Below are 23,084 nucleotides of genomic sequence, written 5' to 3'. Positions count from 1 at the left end.
ATCAGATTAGCACTCTCTCCCGGCCTACCCACCCACAACCCACCTGTTTATCTCTCTCTCTCTCTCTCCCTCTCTCTCCCTCTCGACCCGGGGGAGGGACCTAGGGGGACATACCGACCACCACCACCACCACCACTACTAACACCACAACGTGGCAACATGGGAAAAAATCTCTGCCACATGTCATAGAATTTATACAAATCCTTGTTATAATCCTAAACATCGACACTCATTGTACTATGTAGCTTCCTTTACTATATACAGAATATATAAAATATCGCTTTCAAATAGCACATGGATGGGAAATAAGAGAGAGACGCATGTACGAAGGCTGATTTGGCAGCATGGGTAGAGGTAAACGACGATACCAGCTCCACCCTGAACCGACTTCTTGCTCGGAACAGACTATAGTCAGCTGCTCGCCCGTGTACCGCTACGGGCTGCTTCTGGGCGCCTGTCCGGAGGGCCCGTGCCTCCGTCGCTAATCGCCGGCTGTTACCCGTGGCTGTGGCGGCGGCGGAGGCGTCCCTACACCCGCCGGGACTTAAATTGCCCGCCCCCCCTTACAGGGCCGCCTTTGAGCAAAGGCCCTGTCCCCATATTTAGGGGTAAATCTTACGAACGAACGAACCAGCATTGGCAACGTGGCCTGCGCCCCACTGGTACAATATGAGCACGGGCTCCGAGCACTGTGCAGGCCATTTGCCGTGCGCCTCCACTCCCTATGCCAGGAACTAGGTGTGGATTTGAGTGACTGCGATAAACTGGTGACGCTAAATATAGCGCCATGGGAAACACCAAACATACACATAAATTGTGACATCCTACCACGACCTAAACCCATGACGCCGGAGGCGGAGGTCCACCAGCACTTCCGTGCCCTGCTCGCTAGTCACCAGAACTCCCACCACGTGTACACTGACGGCTCCAAGACGGATGAATGTGTGGGTGCAAGTGTGTGGTCTAGTGACTGTGCTTTTAGGTATCGGCTGCCGAACCATACATCTGTAATGCCCCGACGAGCTTACTTTCCATCCTTCCTATTTCTCAACACGGCCTCTGCGTGTAGCGAAATAACACGAGAAATTAATCAAGAGTGAGGGTATTCCCCGGCTGCCTGGGATTGAACCCGCGACCAGCGTGACGGGAGAGCCACTCCTTACCGAGTCGGCCAAAGAGGTACCCCACTGGCTAAGTGGGTTATGGAAGGCTCGTTCATCAGGCCATCGCCGCACTACACGGCTTTCCCCCCTATGTAGATTAATTTCTGTGTGTTGACAATGTCCCTTTGAGACATAACTCCACAATGTCCCCTTTAGACATACCTCCAGCATTCCCATTTTCTATCAACCTCGGAGCATGGGCCATCCTACCTGTTACCCCTTCGGGGAAACTCAACAACAGAGCTGCAGGAGAGGATCCCACCGCTATGCCACCACTGTAATGCCCCGACGAGCTTACTTTCCATCCTTCCTATTTCTCAACACGGCCTCTGCGTGTATCGAAATAACACGAGAAATTAATCAAGAGTGAGGGTATTCCCCGGCTGCCTGGGATTGAACCCGCGACCAGCGTGACGGGAGAGCCACTCCTTACCGAGTCGGCTAAAGAGGTACCCCACTGGCTAAGTGGGTTATGGGAGGCTCGTTCATCAGGCCATCGCCGCACTACACATCTGTCTTCTCTTCAGAACTTTTCGCTATTGATAAAGCCATAGATTATGCTACTAATTCTCATCATAATTCAGTCATTATACTTTCAGACTCAATGTCAGCCCTTAAGGCCATTGAGTCCTTGCGAACGGACACAAATGAAATACAGGGCCAGGATTCACTAACGAGTTACGACGTTCGTAAGTCACAAAAAATGTCTTAAGGCAACTTTCGGCTGCTTTGGGTTATTCACTAAACAGTTACGACATTCTTCCGGCACCGTAACTTTACGGCAGCTCCAGACATGGCATAAGATATCGCGACCCGTACGTAGGGCAGATTTTCTCCACAACACAAGGAGGAATGAAGAAGAGGAAGACCCGCTGCCAAAATAATGAACAAAACGTCACTGTGCTATCAAAACATTGCTTTATAAGGACGTGTCAACCGTATATAATACCATTCACTGAATATGTAGTGACTGTGAACTCCTACACTACTGAATCAAATATCCTGCCGTAAACACTCGTGATAATATATATGGAGGGCTTGAAATGCTCGCAGGAGATCCACCAGGGGGTAATGTGGGTACTCATACATGCTCGGTGAATAATTTAGTCTTAATTTGTAGTTTGTAATACCTTAGACCACTAGCACAACCAAGGATGGGCCGGGCCCCACCCGTTTACCGTTGATGAGGTTTCAGGCTCTGCACCCCCAAAGTTTATCTTGTCTTTTTCTCTGCCCTCCAATCTCCCTGAACATATTTCTGGGTGTTCCCTTGCCATTGTTTAGCAGATTTTAGCGACCTATTTTAGAGACACAAACTATTCATTACTGGGTAAATTATCATGTTTTTTTTTGTGGAGTTAGTTATCACCAGGAAGCAATTATGAAAGTACTAGAGTTGATTTGGTGAGTCTCATACTTGGGTTGACAGTTTACTCTCCTCTGTAACGATAGGCTACTATCCCCAGCGGCAATTATAGGTTACAATTTTAGCAGAGTTAGGTTACCATCCACTAGGTTAAAATGAGTCTGTTAGTTTGTAAATAGATTTGGGAGTGAAGATGGCTGGACAATATATGCCGCAGAGCTTGTTATAGTGAATTCTGGGGTAAATTTGCTGTAGCACTTTCATAGCTGAATTATTGTGGTAATAAACAGAGCCCCATTAAAAAGCATCATAACATATCACAGGAAATAAGTAATTTGCATCTCAAATAGACTGCTCCTGCTAAGCAATTACCCATTCTTTGCAACATGCATTATATGTTTGTTGGATATTTTGGTAATTGAGTCATCCCATGGCTCATTCTTGTCTCAATGATATTTACTGTATTAAGGTATTACATTTACTATTTAGTATGCTAGTTTTACTGGGTGTTATAGATGATGTGTCTAGTAAGGGTAGGGTGAAGTTGGCATACGCATAGCTGTGTGGCCTCGGTGCTCATCTCCATCACATGGTAACCTATTGCTGGTAAATTAGCAACCTAGCAACACCTGTCAAGGTTTGATTCATCACCCAGTTGTATTCCCACTCATAGTTTCATAGCTACTATAATTGAAAAAGTATTTTATAATTTTAGGTTGAGGCAAAATATTTATATATATTGATATTTATTTCATGTTAAGTGAAAATATATAATTACTTCATTTTCTACTTATAGCACAACATTAAAACCAGAAAATAAAGGTTCTTTGTCCATAGACTATAAAAAAAATCTTTCTCACCTTGAAATTCAAGTTATTTTTTGGGTATTGACAAGAAAATACTGTTTCTGTTTTTAACTCAAATATGCACTTTTTTCATTTATGTAACCTAACCTAACTAATGTACTGACTCATATGTTGCTGGCACAAGTTGAGAACATAATGAAAAGTGGGCATTGATATATACATTATTAAATATTAAAATGTGTTAAATAGTGTACTGGCAATAAAATAAATGAAATCATCGAGCAAATTGGTGTATGGGTGTGTTTCGTTAAGAACTCGGTAGAGTTCTTCATAAACAATGGCACTGCCCACTGTCAAAACACATTACACTATAACTAGAAAATTTCCACGATGACTGTTGGCTCTCAAGATATAGCTGGAAGCCAGACTCTTTCTTGAGTCATCAGAGTTTTGAGAGAAGTCTTAGGCTTTCCATGATGTGACACACACACTCACATACACACAAACACACAATTATATACTTTGAGAGTAAGAGTAGTAAAGTTGGGGGGATACGTAGTAGCAGCGCATGGCCTCGGTGCTCATCTTCGTAACATTGGCCCTTGAGACTGTGGTGGAAGGGAGCCCCCATTACCCCGGGACACAGGGCCAGTGTGATATTTGGGTTACCACAGATTACCTTCCCCAGATTTCCCCAGATATCCATTTATCGACCAGCCCAAGAGGGAGGATGAACAGCTGGGTGAGCTGCACGCAGACTGCCTGGGCCGGGATTCGAACTCGGGCCTGCGGAGTAGAAGCCAGGCACGCTAACCAGTAGACCACGGAGGCGTATAACTTTGAGAGTGACACAGGCTAAATGGACTTAATTATATTGCTTTTGAAAGTCACTTAATCTGACTTCATATATATAATAACAACTTCTTTACTAATATAATTAAAGAAAGAGCTGCTGGTATACATGAACACAATCACAACTTAAATTGTAAAAAAAGGGGAGAAATTATCTGACTAAAAATTAACTGCAGGACAATATGGCTGAGCTTATTATACTCTTAATAAAATGTAAAGCATATAGCACCGTGGTGTGTACTATTTGGAGCAATTCTTCACAGCTTGCTATTAAACATCTTTTTATATGTTATTTCCAACAGAAAACAATTAAATAAATTGCAAATACAAAACATGTTTGAAGAAATCAAAAGAGACCTTTAGTGATGCATAAGAAATACAGAATTTCATGCCCTGCAATATTCAACAAAGTCCTGTAAAGGTCCAGCTATTGCGGTCATTCTGGTTGAGACGATTCAAGGAAATCTACACATTTCTGCAAACTATCCAGTAATATATGCTTGGTCTTGCTTCTTCAGAATCTTTTATCTTGTGTCCATCTTGTGTCTCCTGCCTGGAAGTTTAAGGGTCCAACGCTGCACCACTGCTGGGACATATGGGCTGCTAGGTGTTGTAGCACCCACTACACTTACAGGTTACACTCAGTCTCCTATAAAAGGAAAATTATTTGCTTGGTCATCATACAGGATCATAAGAGAGAGAGAGAGAGAGAGAGAGAGAGAGAGAGAGAGAGAGAGGTTAAAGTGACTGGCTAGTAGTTAAAGGTTAAGAAGCAATGAAGTAGAAAGTTTACATAGTTAATAAACTTAATCTGTGGAAATGAAGAAAACAAGAGATAAACTAACTTCCTATTAAAACATAGATACTTTAAATTCACTATTATAAGAATTTAAAGTATCTATGTTTTAATATAGACAGTGTTTTAAAGCCATAATACAGCGAGCTGCTCTTTGGAAAGTATGCCGTTTTATCTACTTCCCAATATCTGAGCAGCTGACAATGTCTGAGCTCCACTCCTAATCCTAGCCACATTGCTGGGCAGTGCCCTGGTGGCAGAAGTGGCAAATCTTAATGACTGATATGTTTGCTAAGCTCTGCTGCTCAGTAAATGGCCTCACCTCTATGAAAATACTGAAATGACACCACGTACTGAAGTGTGTGTGCACCCACATCCCTTCCCCTCTCCATGGTGAGATAACTTGGTGCATGCAAGTATATTACACTTTTACCTACAGAGGAGGTCAAAACAGGGTAATGAGACTGATCATGGACAACTTGGAGGACAAAGTCATGGCTAAAAACTGACAGAAAGGCACGTTTATAACGTTACCTAAAGGATACCTTCATGCAGGTTAACAAAAATGTTTCACTCACTAGCACGTTTTAGCAACAATATACCAAGCTGACTCTCCACATGACAAGTGATTGGCTTACCTGAACTTCCTCACTTCATCTCCGTACTCCCGGTGGGGCAGACAACATCGTCTGCCTCTGTCACGGGCCACGTGCTGCACTGGTGTTGAGCTTCCTGTGATTGGCTACTGTCTCTAGAGTACGTATGTATCGAGCGCTGCCATTGGTTGAACGAAATATGTCAACATCATACTACGCCGTCTGTCGGCGGGAGTGTGAAACAGCGTTAAGGCAGGAAAATCTAAACATGGCGGACTTAAGATTCTTTTGGGAATCGCAAGATACGACATTCTTATTTCCGCCATATTGGATCCACTTAAGATTGTCGTATCTGCGAGGCGTTAGTGAATCTGGGCCCAGGGTCGTATCATTAATAAACTCCACTCATGTCCCAAGTCCATCTCGCTGATCTGGGTGCCTGGTCACTGCAACATACACGGCAATGAGCAGGCAGACGGCTTAGCTAAATCGGGAAGTCCCTCGTGATCTTCAGTCGAGTCTCTCTCTTGGGAAAACATCAATACATCTTCTGTAGCAAAGTCAGTGGACCGACCTGGCTCCAAACACCGTCAAACCAACGCTAGGCCAGAGGAGCACTGCAAACCGCTCCACTCGCCGCGACGAAATCGTCCTGAGCCGGGTGCACATGAATTGCACCCGGCTCACACACCTGACCCCTTACATCAATAGAACATTTCCACCGATATGTCAGACTTGTGATGTTATACTGTCTATCAGTCACCTCATCTTGCACTGCAGTAGATTTAACAGTGAACGCAGTCCACTGGTAAACTACTGCAGAGCGAGGGATATTCCCATCACCTTGGACGCAGTTCTTGGTGACGGAAATCCCGAGGTGACCGACGTATTGATGCTTTTCTTAAGAGAGACCCGCTTGATCGACGAGATGGGACGACATTACTTTATTGGGGTTTTACTTTGTCACTATATATGAAATATATACATAATATTATGATAATCATACATATATCTTATGTAAACAATGTACTATTACTGTTGTGGTCCACGTGATAACCTACAGGTGATACATATAAAATTGATATATATGTTATCTCATTTTTATATGCGATGTTGGTCTATTGCTGGGCCACACAGCCCTGTGTGTGTGTGTGTGTGTGTGTGTGTGTGTGTGTGTGTGTGTGAGTGAATGTGGTATTCCCCGTGTCCCCGCCCACACCTACTTAGCTAGCTTCGGATAGGTCCCCTTAATTGTATTTGTTCTACTTTTTTTTTTTTTTTTTTTTTTAGTAAGCTATGTGGATGAGGTGAATGAATGACTATGAATGATGCTGATGAAACAAACAAAAAAAAACTGCAAACCTCTAAAAGTAATAAATGTGGCCTAATAGCCCAGCCAGGGCTGATGGCCAAAAAAAAAAAAAAAAAAAATCTCCCCCCGCCCTCTTTCTCCTCATCCCCCCTCTCTCTCTCTCTCTCTCTCTCTCTCTCTCTCTCTCTCTCGGTATACATGTGATGTGAAGCTTTGCACACATATGACTTGTCTATAATGGCGGATAACTCGAAAGTGTATGCTAAGTATGGTCTGGTGTTTTATGCACACGACCCTAATTCCTGTTCCAGCATAACTGGATGTTGCTTAAGTGCTGTATGAGGTTTGTTTGGCAGTTATACAACCATTGAAAGTTGTACGAGTATATGACCCTCCTTCCTACAAGTTACGTTGAGCGTATGATGGGATGAAGTACGTAGCTGACGCTTAATCATTTATAGGAAATCGCGTAAGAGACGGAAAGGAATAAGGGTGGGATTGAAGCGGGAATTCAATGCAGAGTAAAAACGTGAAACGAAATTGGAGAAATATATGAAAATTTTATTCTGATATTAGGAAAAGACTGCCATACGATATGGGTTCATGTAGATATGTTAAAAAGTCATAACATACAAAAATAGACAGCGAGTATATGATGAGTGGATTACTAATGCAAATAACTGACCACATAATGTTATTTCAATATAAATCACCATCGACAAACGTCATCCTCGTCAGCACTGTTGATGCTGATGCAGACGGCATATAATTTCCATTTATCTGCCATTAATTCAAGTCATACGTATGCATGGATTCATATCTCGTGTACATCGCAAGAGAGAGAGAGAGAGAGAGAGAGAGAGAGAGAGAGAGAGAGAGGGGGGGGTGGTGGCAGGAATGGGGGAGAAAGAGAGCGGGGGGAGAGAGTGCGGTGGAGAAGGAGGAGGGCAGGAGGGAGGGAAAGGGAGGGATGGGAGTAGGGGAAGCCAGGGGTGGAGGTAGGTGGTGGATACACGTCACAAATACGTCACGCCTCACCTCTTCGAATGTGTAAGTGGCTCACGCAGGTTTTGCCATAATTAACCGCATCTGGCATTGCACAATAGCGTCAAAAATTAGCGGAATGTGTGAAACAATCTGCGTCAAAGCCCCATGCTGATCCGTGTCTTCGTTTGAAAGATATTTGCGAAAAACGGTATGTCATAGAGTCTGATATGGATAGCAGTATAGCTACAGTAAAAGTGAAAATTATAGTACACATAAAAATATGAGGGGTGTAACCAAATATATACTAATCACATGTGTGAGAGTCCATCATGGCTGTGGTTAGACTCAAATGTGTAGTCCGTTTGGGTGGGGTCTCCTTCCAGCGCTGCTGCATCACCTCCATTACATCTTTCTTTCTCTCTCATATGTCAACTTTTTCCTACTATTTGAAACTGTGCATTAATTATTCTGCATATTTTAAATAAGCCTACATAGGGTTATGAGTGTGTTGCCATATAAGCCGTGAACAGTTTAAATACCGTAACACGTGACATTGTTGCTTTCCGGCGTTGTCAGTGATCAAAAGCTCCATGTCACTTTGTCCCTGACCTCCATCCACAATGTTAACTACTCTGACTCGGTCTCGTGTGCTTTAGGCTACGCTGTAGCCAGGGGATTCACCATGTGAACCCCATCCAAAAGGCCTTCATAGCGGACCGGGATTGTAGTAACGATGGTGGTGGTGTCTGGTGCTTTGCAGAAGTCGCGGCAGACAGCATCAGTGTGGAGGTGCTGGTTGACGCCATGACTGCCCAGATAAATGTCGACGGTAGGCAGGTGAGTGAAGATGGTGATGGTGAGTGAAGATGGTGATGGTGTATGATGATGGTGGCGGGTGATGATGGTGGTTAATGAAGAGGACGATGGTGTGTGATGAGAGTGATGGTGAGTAAAGATAGTGATGGTGTATGATGATGGCGATAGTGGATGATGATGGTGGGTGAAGTTGATGGAGAGTAATGATGTTGTTGGTTAGTTAGTTGTTGGTGATGTTGGGTGAACATGGTGATGGTTGCTGAAGATGATGATGGTGGGTGATAATGGTGACAATGGATGGTGATAGTGCTGAGCCAAGATTATATCCGGGATGTCCTTAGCAGTTACCAGCTACCTTGTGATGTTTTTTTTTTTATATTTGAGATGAATTAACTTCACGGCGGCGGTAACAATAATTCGACCGACGCCGTGCATCTTAAAAAGAAAATATATGAACCTGATTTTATGTTCTTTCTCTGCCTTTGTTATATAGACGTGATCCCATCTTTCCATTTTATTTTCTGTTTCATCTCGCCCTCCAGAACTTATCTTTCCATTCCATCTGGTATACATTTTTTCACATCTCGTCTTATCTATCTTTTTGGACAGATATTACGGCAGTATAACGTGTCGACCAAAGTGAGGACCACAAACTACACTAGAGGCCACCGTGGGGTGCATGTGATGACATTCCACCCTCGCCACGCCTCCCTCACCCTCTCTGCTTACTTTCGGACGTGGGAGCCTCGCGCCGCCAAGGGTCTGGTGGACACCCTGGCTAGCTTGCAGGCTGGGACTCTTCTTATACTCGCTGCACCCGTAAGCTCTTAGGCAGTGTCTCTACGTGTATATGTTTATGCAATTCCACTACCGATTTTTATCGGCCGCCTCTCTACTAGCAAGTAGGGCGATAATGTTCTCAGCGTTATGTCTGTCTGTTTGTTCATCACAAAAATAAATAAAAATGTCTGAACGTATAGTCACCAAATGCATAAAAGAAAATTTTAAGGTGCATATCTGAAACTGATTGACTTTTGGGAAAACAATGATTAATTAAAACTGAATAAATGATAACGAATTGATGATAGAAGTTTACCGACTGAATGGCATAGAGGAGGCTGTAGCTGAGTGGTTAGCGGGCGGGCCCCCGCATTCACCGCGCTTTGGATGACGCGGGTTCAAATCCGCCGCTACCACCTATGATTTTTCAGTCAACCGCCGAGTGGCCTAAGACTACCCACATGCTGTCCTGAAGACCACCCGGACTCTAGAGGAAACCGTCCAAGTGAATCAAGAATGAGTTCCGGGGGCAGCATGAGCCAGGAATAGATGGCGCCATTATAAACACTTGCCTGCGCCATGACGGGCTGGGGCCGACCACCAGGCCCCTGAAGAAAGCCTACCGGCATTATAGGCTAACACGTAAAACTAAAAAAACTTAAATTGCCTGTATTTAAAGGGGGACCAGGAGTGTTTCCAGTAGGTTACCACAGAAGGTTGGGAGATGGTCTGGACCAAATTGTGAGTGCTTTTAGTGGGTAACAGATGAGGTTGGGAGATGATGTGATCCAGACTATGACGGCTGTTTCTGCTTCTCAGATGACGGGGGGGGAGGGGATTTGGCCTGTTAATTTCTGAAAAAAATCTGATGAAATTAATGATAGCCGCATTTTCAAATTAAAGTTTTGGCCTATAAAATGGATTTTTTTTCAGTACAGGTAACCCACTTTATTAGACCATTTTTTGTTCGACATCTTGCTCTTTCAACATTTCAAAGTGCATACCCATTTCCAGTATTTTGAAATGCGATTCCCGCCATCTTAATTTTTTAATTTCTCACTAGATATTGGTTTTCAAACTGTGTACCAGACGTCTGCTTGCTATTCAGCTAGTGCTGCTGGTAGCTAATGCGCATTTTGGCATGCAAAAAACATTCTTGGACAGAACGCTGTCTTGCTCAGCTGATGGGGGAGGGGGACAAGACTAACTAACTCCATTTGTCATTGTTTCTTTAAATATTACTACTAAGTCAATTGTCTCCCTATCGTAGCTATAAGAAAAATATATGATTCATAAATACTAACGAAAAACTTGTAAGAAAAATTATTTGACAAATTCCGCTTGCATATCTTTTTGTAGTTCCTAGACAGCCACCAGATTGTACGGAAGGAGGGACTCCCGCGGAATCCCCCCCGTCCGCCAATTTCTCCTAGATTGACTAAAGGCATCCTACGCGTGAGAAATGAAAACCAGGGAAATCGAAAGAGTTTCCCCACGCCGATAGAAAACGGAGTGCTGGCTCGTGTGACCGCTTCACTTCACACACCTAGACTGACCCCAACTGACACGGCCAGGCCACCACCCTTTCCTGAGATTGACGTCACGCCAGGGTGTCCCCGCCCCTGCGCCAACCGGAACCAAAGTAGAGCTGACCTAACTCTCTTTCTGTCGGCCTGGTGTCGAATCAATCTCTCCGAGAAGTTGCCGGTTTGACACACATTCCAGCGATTTCCCATGATTCTGCGTAGACACATTACCAAAGGCATCAATCCGCCTCTCCCAGGCCCTATTTAGTGTCTATATCTCACAGCCATAGAGTAAGACAGGGAGCATAAGCGACTTGAACTTCAGGATTTTTGTCCTTCCATACAGGTATCGACTACGTCATATACTCGTGCTGAGCGAGTCCATAACACTGTGGATCAAACCAATCCGCCGTAAGACTTCCTGGTGAGACCCACCGTTGTTCTGAACTTCACTACCAAGGTATGTGAAGTTTTCTGAGATTTCAGTATCCTCGACACACTCATTAACAGACTGTACTGTTTCATCCAGCAAGTCTCCAAACACCTGTGCCTTGGTCATGGCCCAAGATACCGTAAATGAAGTCCAAAGTTGGATGACTTCGTAGGGGCCAGAGTAAGGGGGGGTGAGGGGTGGTTTGTGAGCGTCGGTGCGAAGAAGGACATGCTTTGATGAATGTAGATCTCGGGGGACGTAACGGTGATCTGGCGTCTTGTATGTTTGTTTGCACAGGGCGAATTTTCCGACGATGCTCCTGAGGTGGTTGATGTCGTTGCTCGTAGGGGCTCCTGGGAAGAATTCGCCGGGTAAAACGGGGGGGTCGCCGAAGACCATCTCGGCCGGGGAGACGTCGAGGCCCTCCTTTGGGGTAGTCCGAAGACCGAGAAGGACCCAGGGAAGCTGTGAGGACCATGTTGAGCTGTCGCATCGTGACATTAGGGCCGCCTTGAGGGTCCTGTGAAATCGCTCCACCATGCCGTTAGCTTCAGGGTTGTAGGCTGTAGTGTGGTGGACTGCTGTACCCAACAGCTGTCCCAAGGACGTCCATAACTGCGACGTGAAGGCGGTGCCGCGGTCGGATGTGATATGCTCTGGAACGCCGAATCTGGCGATCCATCCGGAGAGCAGGGCCGCGGTGCAGGAGGCTGAAGTGGCGTCGGGCATTGGGACGGTTTCATGTCATCTGGTAGAGCAGTCCACGATGGTGAAAAGATAACGGTGTCCTGCTGACTGAGGAAGGGGACCCACTACGTCCACGTGGATGTGGGCGAACCGTCTCTGAGGTTGGTGAAAGGATCCGGGGCCCGTCTCGGTGTGTCGGTGGACTTTGGATTTCTGGCAGGAAGAGCAGGACCGAACCCAGTTCCCCGCGTCGCGGGAGATGCCGTGCCACACGAACTTTTGTGTTAGCAGTCGTGTTGTTGCTCGTCGTGAAGGATGTGACAGGTCGTGGACGAGGTCGAAAACGTGACGGCGAAGGGATGCTGGTATCCATGGGCGTGGTCGCCCGGTGCTGACGTCGCAGAGGATGGTGGTGCCGGAATCACCCAGGGGAACGTCCTTCCACTTTAGGGCTGTGAGCGATGTTCTCGCTGCTGTCGTCTCGGGGTCCCGTTGCTGCTCCTTGGCAAGGAGGTTGTAGTCGAATCCCAGTTGAACTGCGTCTATCTCGACTCTGGAGAGGGCGTCGGCTACGGGGTTCTTCCTGCCTGGGAGGTGTCTGAAGGTGCAGTTGAACTCGGAGATGGTTGAGAGGTGCCGGCGCTGTCGTGGAGACCAGGCGTCCGTCTGTCTAGTAAAGGCGTGAACCAAGGGCATGTGGTCGGTCTGGATGGTGAAGGTTGCACCCTCCAGGAAGTGGCGGAAATGGCGGACGGCTTGGTGGACGGCGAGAAGTTCTCTGTCGAAGGCGGAGTAGTGCCTTTCAGCCTTAATGAGTTTGCGGCTGAAGAAACTCAAAGGGCGTTTCTGGCCGTGGGTGGTTTGTTCCAAAACAGCACCAATGGCGATGTTGCTGGCGTCCGTGGTGACGATGAGAGGCTTCCCGGGAACTGGAAAAGCAAGGAGGGCTGCCGCGGCGAGGGCGTCTTTCGCTTTCTGGAAAGCGTCTGCTTGAGAAGGGCCCCACGTCAGGTCCTTGGGTTTGCCTGCTAGTACTGCGTATAGTGGCGCCATGGTGGAAGCGATCCTGGGGAGGAAGCGGTGGTAAAAGTTGACCATTCCCACGAATTCCTGGAGGGCCTTGACTGTGGTGGGCGTGGGGAATCTTCGGATTGCGGTCACCTTGTCTGGTAGGGGTGAAACGCCTGCAGGAGAGAGATGGTGCCCCAAGAAGTCCACCTCTCTGGCGCCGAACACACACTTGTCGTAGCGTACCACCAGGCCGTTCTCCTGAAGGCGCCCCAGTACTTCTGAGAGATGTCGAAGGTGTTCTTTTGATGATGAAAATATGAGGATGTCGTCGATGTAGCAGGCGCAGAAGGGTAAGTCGCCGAGGATTCCGTCCATCATCCGTTGGAAGGTGGCGCCAGAGTTTCGGAGGCCAAAACAGCTGTAATTAAATGTGAAGGTACCGAAGGGCGTGGTGATGGCGGTCTTTGGGATGTCCTCCGGGTGCATGGGGACCTGGTAGTAGCCCTTCAGTAGGTCCAATTTTGAGAAGATTTTGGCGCCGTGGAGGAAGGAGGTGATGTCGGCTATGTGGGGCAGTGGGTAGAGGTCTGGCTCTGTTCTCGCGTTGAGGCGCCTATAGTCCCCGCAGGGTCGGAGGGAGCCGTCCTTCTTCGTAACGATGTGAAGTGGTGACGCCCAGGGGTTTGATGCCTTCCGGCAGATGCCTAGACGCTCGATTTCGGTGAAGGTATGTTTTGCTGCGGCGAGCTTGTCAAGGGCCAGACGACGAAATTTGGAGAACACCGGGGGGCCTGATGTCTTTATAAGTTGGTAGAGTCCATGTTTTGCCGGATGTTTTGGCTGTTGTCGGAGTTCTGGCTTGAAGACATCGGGGTAGGTGTTGCGGAGGTGAGCGAAGCCGTCAGTCACCTCGACAACCTGTAGGGCGAACTTGGTGGGAGCGGCGGCGATGGGGGTGGTGGTAAGGGAGGCTGCGTCCACCAGCTGACATCTGGCGACGTCCACGAGGAGCTGGTAGTGGGCTAGAAAATCTGCCCCAAGGAGGGGAAGAGTGACGTCTGCCACTATGAAGCTCCATCCGAATGTGCGGCCGCCGCTTCTGATATCGCGGTGCCAACGGCCGTACGTTGGTATAGGTGTGCCGTTGCCCGCGGCGAGTTGGATGTTGGACGCTGGTTGATGGGGCTTTTTCCATCGTGCAGCTAGCAGGAGGGAACGGGCAGCGCCAGTGTCGACCAGGAAACGCACCCCCGTTGCAGGATCGGAGAGGAAGAAGGCATTAGCACTGGTGGGGGCCGCCGCGATGCACGGCGGTCGCTTTACCCGTTTTTTGGCCACGGGCATCCTGGTTAGCAGGTTCTTGCCTTAGGGCCGAATTTGGCGTGGTAGTAGCAGAGCTGCTCGGTGAACTTCTTGGGCCCTTGCTGGTCTGATCGTGACAGCGGGGCGTGGTACTGTTGCGCCGTTATTTGTCGGGTTCTCTGTGGTAGGCAGTGTGCTGCTGCGACGTCGATCTCGACATCCTGGAATGACGGTGGAGTGTCGGAAGGCATGGCGTTGATGAGGCGGGTTGAAGCCGTGAGTGCGTCGATTAGGCGGCCTACCTGTTGCTGCAGGTCATCCTCGTTGATTTCCTCCGGGTTGGGATTGGCAGCGTGGATTGATTCGAGGAGGCGGAGGAGCCACAGTGCCCGCAGCAGGTCTAGATGTCGAGACGTCCCGTCGGTGGCTGGAGGGAGCCTTGCCAGGGCTCGCATCTCGAGGAGGGCGTCGGAAGGTTTCTGGTCGCCAAGGGGTTGTTGTGAGAGCTGGAAGAGCCGTGACACTCGCGCTGCTGGGGAAGGTGTAAAACGCTGAAGTAGGTAGGTTTTCAGGGCGTCGTATTCGATGACGGCGTCGCCCTTGGCTTCCAACCATTCCGAGATGCGTGGAAAAAGTTCGTCTGGGAGAGCTGCTAAGACGTGGTCTGCCCGTGAAGTTGGGTTACTCACTCTTTTGAGGCGGAATCATACTTCTGCTCGCCGGAACCAGATTATGTGCGTCGATCGTAGAGAAGGTAGGTAGCTTGACTTGTGCGGCTGAGGCTGGGTTGGGGTCTGCGAGAGTATTGGTGGAGGGCGTATCCATTGTGACGAGAGGCGAGGGAGCAGCTTGCGTCACTCCGGGGTCACCAATGTAGCGGGTGCTACTCCAGGCAGTCCAACTTCTTAGTTCAGGAGAGGGAGAACCAAACACGGTGATGTTCTGACAGCAACTGATTTATTAGTGAGATATATATACAGCTATTTACAGGGTGCTACAGGATCAGCATGGATCTAGCGCATAGACTCCGCGTCCCTCGCGTCGTGATTGGGTTTGTAGCGAAGCCCGCTACATGCAATGCCTTGAGAGTCATCCCCAGAACCTCCAGCGACTCCGCAAGGTTTACTGCATCATCGGCAAAAACAAGGTCGGTGACCCTGATATTGCCAAGAGATGCTCCACATTGACTCTGGTCTGCAACTCTGCTTAGTAACCAGTCCATACAAATTGTGAGAAGCGATGGGGCAAGGATACAGCCTTGCCCCACTTCCATATTTACGGGAAAGAAGCTGAACAAGCCAACCCCACACTTCACAGCACTCACAGTCCCAGAAGACAGGCCAATCAGCAAACCAATAGTCCTTACAGGAATCCCTCCAAGTCGCAGAAGATCCCAGAGCGCCACGCAATACACTGAATCAAACGCCTTCTTGAGATTGACTTAGGCTGCACGCATCCCCTGTCGAAACTCATGTTGGCGCTTCATTAGTATGCGAAGCGCTAGAATACGGTTTCTTGTCGATTTACCAGGCGTAAACCCAGACTGCTCAGTCTTTGCAGCTTCAGTAGTTGGCTGTGAACCCACATCAGCACCTTGCCTGGCACACTGAGCAGTGTAATACCCCAGTCGTTGTTGCAGTCCTGACGGTCCCCTTTTTATTTCCAGACAGGGACAACCAACCCCCTCTCCCAGTCAGGAGGAATGGTACCAGACCCACTCAGAGGGCCCACCGTGTACAACTGCTCAAAGTACTCAGTTCAACAAACCATCTGCCCATCCATGTCTGACTTGAGGCAGCCATCAGTTGTTCGGATACCGCTTACCTGAGAGGGATGCTCGAAGCATAGCTCCTTATGGGCTTGGTAAGCAGGTCAGAGGTCATCCGCATTTAAATGTCCCTCGATTTCCTCAGCGAGATCCTTGTCATACCTATCTTTGTCTCTCCTCAGGAGAGCTCTAGTCTTACGCGACGGAGCCCTATATTGATCCCGATTCCCAGGAAGCCTTGCAGCACGACTCTGCTCAATATTCTCTCCCATCTCCACTGAGTCAAATCCACTCCTAGATCTCAGGTGCTCTCCAGTGTACTCTTTGGCAGCTAGAAGAGTCTCACGTTTAAAGGCATCCTACTATTCTACAGGATCCTCAGGGGTGCTGAGCACACGGAACCGATTTGAGACTGTCTTTGCATTCTCCTGAGCACATGCCAGGTCTTTCAGCCTCTCAAGGAAACACAGTGTTGTTGCATCTTGAAATTCTTCTTGATCTGACATAAAGCTTGAGTGTTGCATCAACAAGCCTGTGATCAGTTACAAAGAACTCAGCACTTCGGAAAACCCTACAGTTCTGAAGGATCCTCCAACGAGTTCTTACGAGGATGTGGCCGATCTCCTTAGCTACCCCTTCGGCATTGCTATACAGAGTCCAGCAGTGCAGCTCTGGTCTCTGATACCAAGAACCCGCAATTCTCAACCTCGTGGTTCTCGTAAATTTCAGGAGGAGAGAGCTGTTGATGTTCCTGGTACCAGAACCATGGGGACCAACACATACACATAGCTAACCCTGTCAGTGCCAGTAGTAGCATCATCTCCTCTCCAGTATCACATCTAGGCAGGAGGATAAACCACAACAAGAGATATGATGCCCAGTATGTGCTTCAGACTCATTCGCATTATACTCTCACCAACCGGAGTAACCTCATGCAAAAATGGCTGCAGCTGGCTGGAAATGCCCATAGCTACCCCCTTAAGATGAGCACCGTTGCTCATACCGGACCAGTAGTAGGTGTACCCCCAACCCCCTACTGACCAGGACTCCTCGTCTCAGAGGGTCCACCCTCAGCCTCAGGGGTGGTGCAGAGGCTGCGTCCGCCTACAGAACCAACCGGGGCTAACCTTCGGAGGACTCTGCGTGTAGGCTCCTGGAACGTTCAGAGCCACTCGGAGGATGGCCGACTGCCCTACCTATCAGATGAGCTCAGAAGGCTTAGGGTGGATACAGTGGGACTCAGAGACGAGAAGGACTGGTAATGGCGAGATCAGTAAGGGGGGGTACACCTACTACTGGTCCGGCATGAGCAATAGTTTCTGTCTAAAGGAGGTAGCTATGGGCATCTCCAGCCAAGGTTGAGTTTACTCCGGTTGATGAGCATCTAATGCGAATGAGGCTGAAGCACACACTGGGCTTTATATCTCTCTTTTTTTTTATTTTTTACGTTTAATCCTATGGCGCCGGTAGGCTTTCTTGAGGAGCCTGGTGGTCGGCCCCAGCCCATCATGGCGCAGGCAAGTGTTTCATAGTGGCGCCATCTTTTCTTGGCTCATGTTACCCCCTGGAACTCGTTCTTGATTCACTTGGACGGTTTCCTCCAGAGTCCGGGTTATGGGTGGTCTTCAGGACAGCATGTGGGTAGTCTTAGGCCACTCGGCGGTGACTGAAAAATCCCAGGTGGTAGCGGCGGATTCGAACCCGCGTTGTCCAGAACGCGGTGAATGCAGGACCCGCACGCTAACCACTCAGCCACCGCCTCCCCTCCCCTGTTGCAGTGTACGCTCATGCCTAGATATGTGAGACTGAAGAGAAACATGGAAACATGGAAATGCAGGCAACAGAAAGCCTATTGTCTCATTACGAGGTTGCGCCACTTGGGGCTTGAGGAGCAGATGAAAGCACCTCGATGTTCAGTTTACTCCCGAAGCAACGAAATGACGGTCGATTCGATATTTGAAGGAGTTGATGGTATTCGCATTTACTACTTCTGAGGGAAGATTGTTCCAGTGGCGGATGACTCGGTTTGAAAAGAAACTCCTTCCAATGTCTGCGTTACATCGACTCAACTGAATGGGTAAACCGTTATTTCTAGTTCTTGAGTTGGGTTGCAGTTCAAAGAAATTGGAGTAATCGACGGACTGAACTTTTTCAGGTACTTAAAGACATGAATCATATTCCCTCGTAGGCGTCTTTTCTCCAATATAAAGAGATTGAGTCGCTTGAGTCGTTCCTCGTACGGTTGAGCCCTTAAGGTTGGAATCATCTTCGTGGCGCGTCGTTGAATCTTTTCCAGTAAATCAATGTCCTTTCTGTAATTAGGAGACCAGAACTGTACTGCCTACTCGAGGTGCGGTCTTACCATTGAATTATAGAAGTATAGCATCACGTCTGGCGTTTTACACTTGAAGTTCCTCGCTATGATCCCGACCATAGTGTTGGCTTTGTTGTATGCTTTTTTTACAGTGATTCGCGTGTTTCAGGTCACTGCTGATAGTGACACCAAGATCCCTTTCCTCCTCCATCGCCTGCAGAGGTTTCCCATTCATGATGTATGTGTGGTTACTATTTCTGGACCCAATGTGCATGACTGCATTTGTCAACATTAAAGGACATTTGCCATTTTTCCGACCATTCGATAATGTGATTGAGGTCTTTCTGGATGATTTCGCAGTCGGTCTTTGTGTGAGGGCCTTTCCAGCCACCTTGGTGTCATCAGCAAATTTCGATATTGTGGATTTCAGTCCTGATTCTAGGTCGTTGATATTTTTTTTTTTTACAACAAAGGAGGCAGCTCAAGGGCACACAAAAAAAGTAAACAATAATAAAAAAAAAAGCCCGCTACTCGCTGCTCCTAAAAAAGACAAAAGAGGTGGCCGAAAGCAAGATCAAATACGGGAGGAGAGATGTCCTGATACCCTCCTCTTGAAAGAGTTCAAGTCGTAGGCAGGAGGAAATACAGATGAAGGAAGATTGTTCCATAGTTTACCAGCGTGAGGGATGAAAGAGTGAAGATGCTGGTTAACTCTTGCATAAGGGGTTTTGACAGTATAGGGATGAGCATGAGTAGAAAGTCGAGTGCAGCGGGGCCGCGGGAGGGGGGGAGGCATGCAGTTAGCAAGTTCAGAGGAGCAGTCAGCGTGGAAATATCGATAGAAGATGGAAAGAGAGGCAACATAGCGGCGGAATTTAAGAGGTAGAAGACTATCAGTATGAGGAGGAGAGCTGATGAGACGAAGAGCCTTAGCCTCCACTCTGTCCAGAAAAGCTGTGTGAGTGGAGCCCCCCCACACATGAGATGCATACTCCATACGAGGGCGGACAAGGCCCCTGTATATGGACAGCAACTGTGCAGGGGAGAAGAACTGGCGGAGACGGTACAGAACGCCCAGCCTCGAGGAAGCTGATTTAGTAAGAGATGAGATATGAAGTTTCCAGTTGAGATTTTGAGTTAAGGATAGACCGAGGATGTTTAGTGTTGAGGAAGGTGATAGCTGGGTGTTGTCAAAGAATAGGGGAGAGTTGTTTGGAAGATTGTGTCGAGTGGATAGGTGGAGAAACTGTGTTTTTGAGGCGTTGAAGGACACCAGGTTCTTCTTGCCCCAATCGGAAATAATAGTAAGGTCTGAGGCTAAAGGGGCTCTCACACATTCCCGGTCCCGGTCGCGACCGTCCCCGATGACTCCCGATAAGCCGATCGGGGCCTGACCGCCGACAAAATAGCCAATAATCCCCGGACCGGCGGCTGACCGCCGGTCTGCCTGCGGTAGACCGGCGGCTTACCGGCGGTAGACCGGCGACCATATACGATTTTCGATTTCTCCGACCGGCGACTGCAGCAGGTCAGTCGGCGGTAGACCGCCGGCCTACCGGCGGCAGACCGCCGGTCTACCGGCGGCAGACCTGCTGCACATCGACGAGCAAACACTTTCTTTGCATTTTCATATATTTATAATAACCTCATAAATAGCTTCATACCTAAATTCATTCGTGTGCATAAAACTCTCTCTCTCTCTCTCTCTCTCTCTCTCTCTCTCTCTCTCTCTCTCTCTCTCTCTCTCTCTCTCTCTCTCTCTCTCTCTCTCTCTCTCTCTCTCTCTCTCTCTCTCTCTCTCTCTCCTTTCACCCATTCCTCTTCCTCCTTTTTTTCATCTCTTTCCACCCTCTCTCCCTTCCTTCCTCACTCTCCTCCATCCCTCCCTCTCTTTTCCTCTCTCCCTGCCACCTGTTCCTACTTCCATTCCTTTCCCTTCTCTCTCTCTCTCTCTCTCTCTCTCTCTCTCTCTCTCTCTCTCTCTCTCTCTCTCTCTCTCTCTCTCTCTCTCTCTCTCTCTCTCTCTCTCTCTCTCTCTCTCTCTCTCTCTCTCTCTATCTATCTATCTATATCTATCTATCTATCTATCTATCTATTTCTCTATCTATCTATCTATCTATCTATCTATATCTATATCTATCTATCTATCTATCTATCTATCTATCTATCTATCTATCTATCTATCTATCTATCTATATATATATATATATATATATATATATATATATATATATATATATTTTTTTTTTTCTCTCTCTCTCTTTCACCCATTCCTCTTCCTCCTTTATCGCATCTCCCTCTCTCTCTTCATCCCTCGCTCCTACCTGTTCCTCTTCGTTTTCCTCCTTCCTCCCTCGCTAATCCCCAGGTCAGACACAGGTGTTCACTCGCGGTCGACCGCCGGTCTACCGGCGGTCTGCCGCCGGTCTGCCGTGGGTGTCGGCGGCTGACCGCCGGGCGACCGCCAGTTGACCGTCGACCGGCGACATTTTCCACACCGCCAGTCGACCGGGCGCATCGCCGATATCTTTGAAGAGTTTAAAGTTGACCGGCGGTGGTCGGCTGCGTCTACGGTCCTCAGGGTCGACCGGCGGTCGACCGGCGGTCTGCCGCCGACAATCCCCGATCTTACAGCCGGTCGACCGGCGACCGGCTTATCGGGAGTCATCGGGGACGGTCGCGACCGGGACCGGGAATGTGTGAGAGCCCCTTAAGCGTTCTGCAGCCTCCAGCCTTGAGTCGTTAAGTTCCTGTAGGGTGGGTCTTCTATTAAAAGAAGTTGAGTAATGCAGAGTGGAATCATCGGCGTAGGAATGGATAGGACAGTTCGTTTTGGAAAGAAGATCATCAATGAACAACAGAAAAAGAGTGGGAGATAGGACAGAACCCTGTGGGATACCACTGTTAATAGATTTAGGGGAAGAACAGTGACCGTCTACCACGGCAGAAATAGAACGGTCAGAAAGGAAACTAGAGATAAAGGTACAGAGAGAAGGATAGAAACCGTAGGAGGGTAGTTTGGAAAGCAAAGATTTGTGCCAGACCCTATCAAAAGCTTTTGATATGTCCAGCCCAATAGCAAAAGTTTCACCGAAACGGCTAAGAGAGGATGACCAAGAGTCAGTTAAGAAGGCTAGGAGATCACCAGTAGAACGCCCCTTGCGGAACCCATACTGGCGATCAGATAGAAGGTCAGGAGTGGAAAGGTGCTTTTGAATCTTCCGGTTAAGGATTGATTCAAAAGCTTTAGATAGACAAGAAAGTAAAGCTATAGGACGGTAGTTTAAGGGATTGGAGCGGTCACCCTTCTTAGGCACAGGCTGTATGAAGGCATACTTCCAGCAAGAAGGAAAGGTAGATGTTGACAGGCAAAGGCGAAAGAGTTTGACCAGGCAGGGTGACAGCACGGAGGCACAGTTTTTAAGGACAATAGGAGGCACTCCATCAGGTCCATAAGCCTTCTGAGGATTGAGGCCAGAGAGGGCATAAAAAACATCATTTTGAAGAATCTTTATAACAGGCATAAAGGAGTCAGAGGGGGGATGAGTAGGAGGAATATGCCCAGAATCGTCCAGAGTGGAGTTTTTAGAAAAAGTTTGAGAGAAGAGTTCAGCCTTAGAGATAGATGAGACGGCAGTGTTGCCGTCAGGACTGAGGAGTGGAGGGAAAGATGAAGAAGTGAAGTTGGAGATGTTTTTGGCTAGATGCCAGAAGTCACGGGAAGAGTTAGAGAAAGCAAGGTTTTGGCATTTTCTATTAATGAAAGAAGTTTTGGTTATTCGGAGTATAGATTTGGCACGATTTCGGGCAGAAATGTAAAGTTCATAATTAGCATTAGTTTGAAGGTTCTGGTACCTTTTGTGAGCTACCTCTCTATCACTGACAGCACGAGAACAAGCGTGATTAAACCAAGGCTTTTTAGCGTGAGGAGTAGAGAAAGAACGAGGAATGTATGCCTCCATTCCAGAGACAATCACCTCTGTGATGCGCTGAGCACACACAGAGGGGTCTCTATCCTGGAAGCAATAATCATTCCACGGGAAATCGGAAAAGTACATCCTCAGGTCGTCCCACCGAGCTGAAGCAAAATGCCAGAAGCATCGCCTCTTCGGTGGGTCCAGAGGGTGTACAGGAGCGATAGGACAGGATGCAGAAATAAGACTGTGATCGGAGGAGCCCAACGGAGAGAACAGTTTGACAGAATAAGCAGAAAGGTTTGAGGTAAGGAAGAGGTCTAGAATGTTGGGCCGGTCTCCAAGACGGTCAGGAATACGTGTAGGGTGCTGGACCAACTGCTCTAGGTCGTTGAGGATAGCAAAGTTGTAGGCTTGTTCACCAGGATGGTCAGTGAAAGAGGATGAAAGCCAAAGCTGGTGGTGAACATTGAAATCTCCTAGGATGGAGATTTCAGCGAAGGGAGAGTGGGTCAAGATGTGCTCCACTTTAGAATTCAAATAGTCAAAGAATTTTACATAGTTGGTAGAGTTAGGTGAGAGATAAACAGCACAGATGTATTTAGTAATAGAATGACAATGAAGTCTTAGCCAGATGGTGGAAAATTCAGAAGAG

At 47.8% G+C, this 23,084-nt stretch overlaps 1 protein-coding gene and 1 long non-coding RNA gene across 3 annotated transcripts in view; one reads left to right on the top strand and one right to left on the bottom strand.

Moving 5' to 3' along the window:
* Positions 1-23,084, top strand: part of LOC126985146 (protein O-linked-mannose beta-1,2-N-acetylglucosaminyltransferase 1-like) — an 81,257-nt gene that overhangs the window by 20,946 nt on the left and 37,227 nt on the right. For both annotated transcript variants that reach the window (XM_050839710.1, XM_050839709.1), the window contains exons 3-4: positions 8,639-8,715; positions 9,304-9,513. In XM_050839710.1, the coding sequence (XP_050695667.1) occupies positions 8,639-8,715; positions 9,304-9,513 (287 nt within the window). The remainder of the gene's footprint in view (positions 1-8,638; positions 8,716-9,303; positions 9,514-23,084) is intronic.
* LOC126985148 (uncharacterized) lies at positions 4,231-5,960 on the bottom strand. Its single transcript, XR_007738350.1, has 2 exons — positions 5,622-5,960; positions 4,231-4,836 (listed from the first exon to the last, which is right to left on the bottom strand). It is a non-coding gene; the product is annotated as an uncharacterized LOC126985148 (long non-coding RNA).

Source organism: Eriocheir sinensis, chromosome 58, assembly GCF_024679095.1.
Source record: "Eriocheir sinensis breed Jianghai 21 chromosome 58, ASM2467909v1, whole genome shotgun sequence".
Taxonomy (NCBI): Eukaryota; Metazoa; Arthropoda; class Malacostraca; order Decapoda; family Varunidae; genus Eriocheir; species Eriocheir sinensis.
Note: the sequence above shows the minus strand (reverse complement) of the source record. Positions and strands in the feature narration are given on the sequence as shown.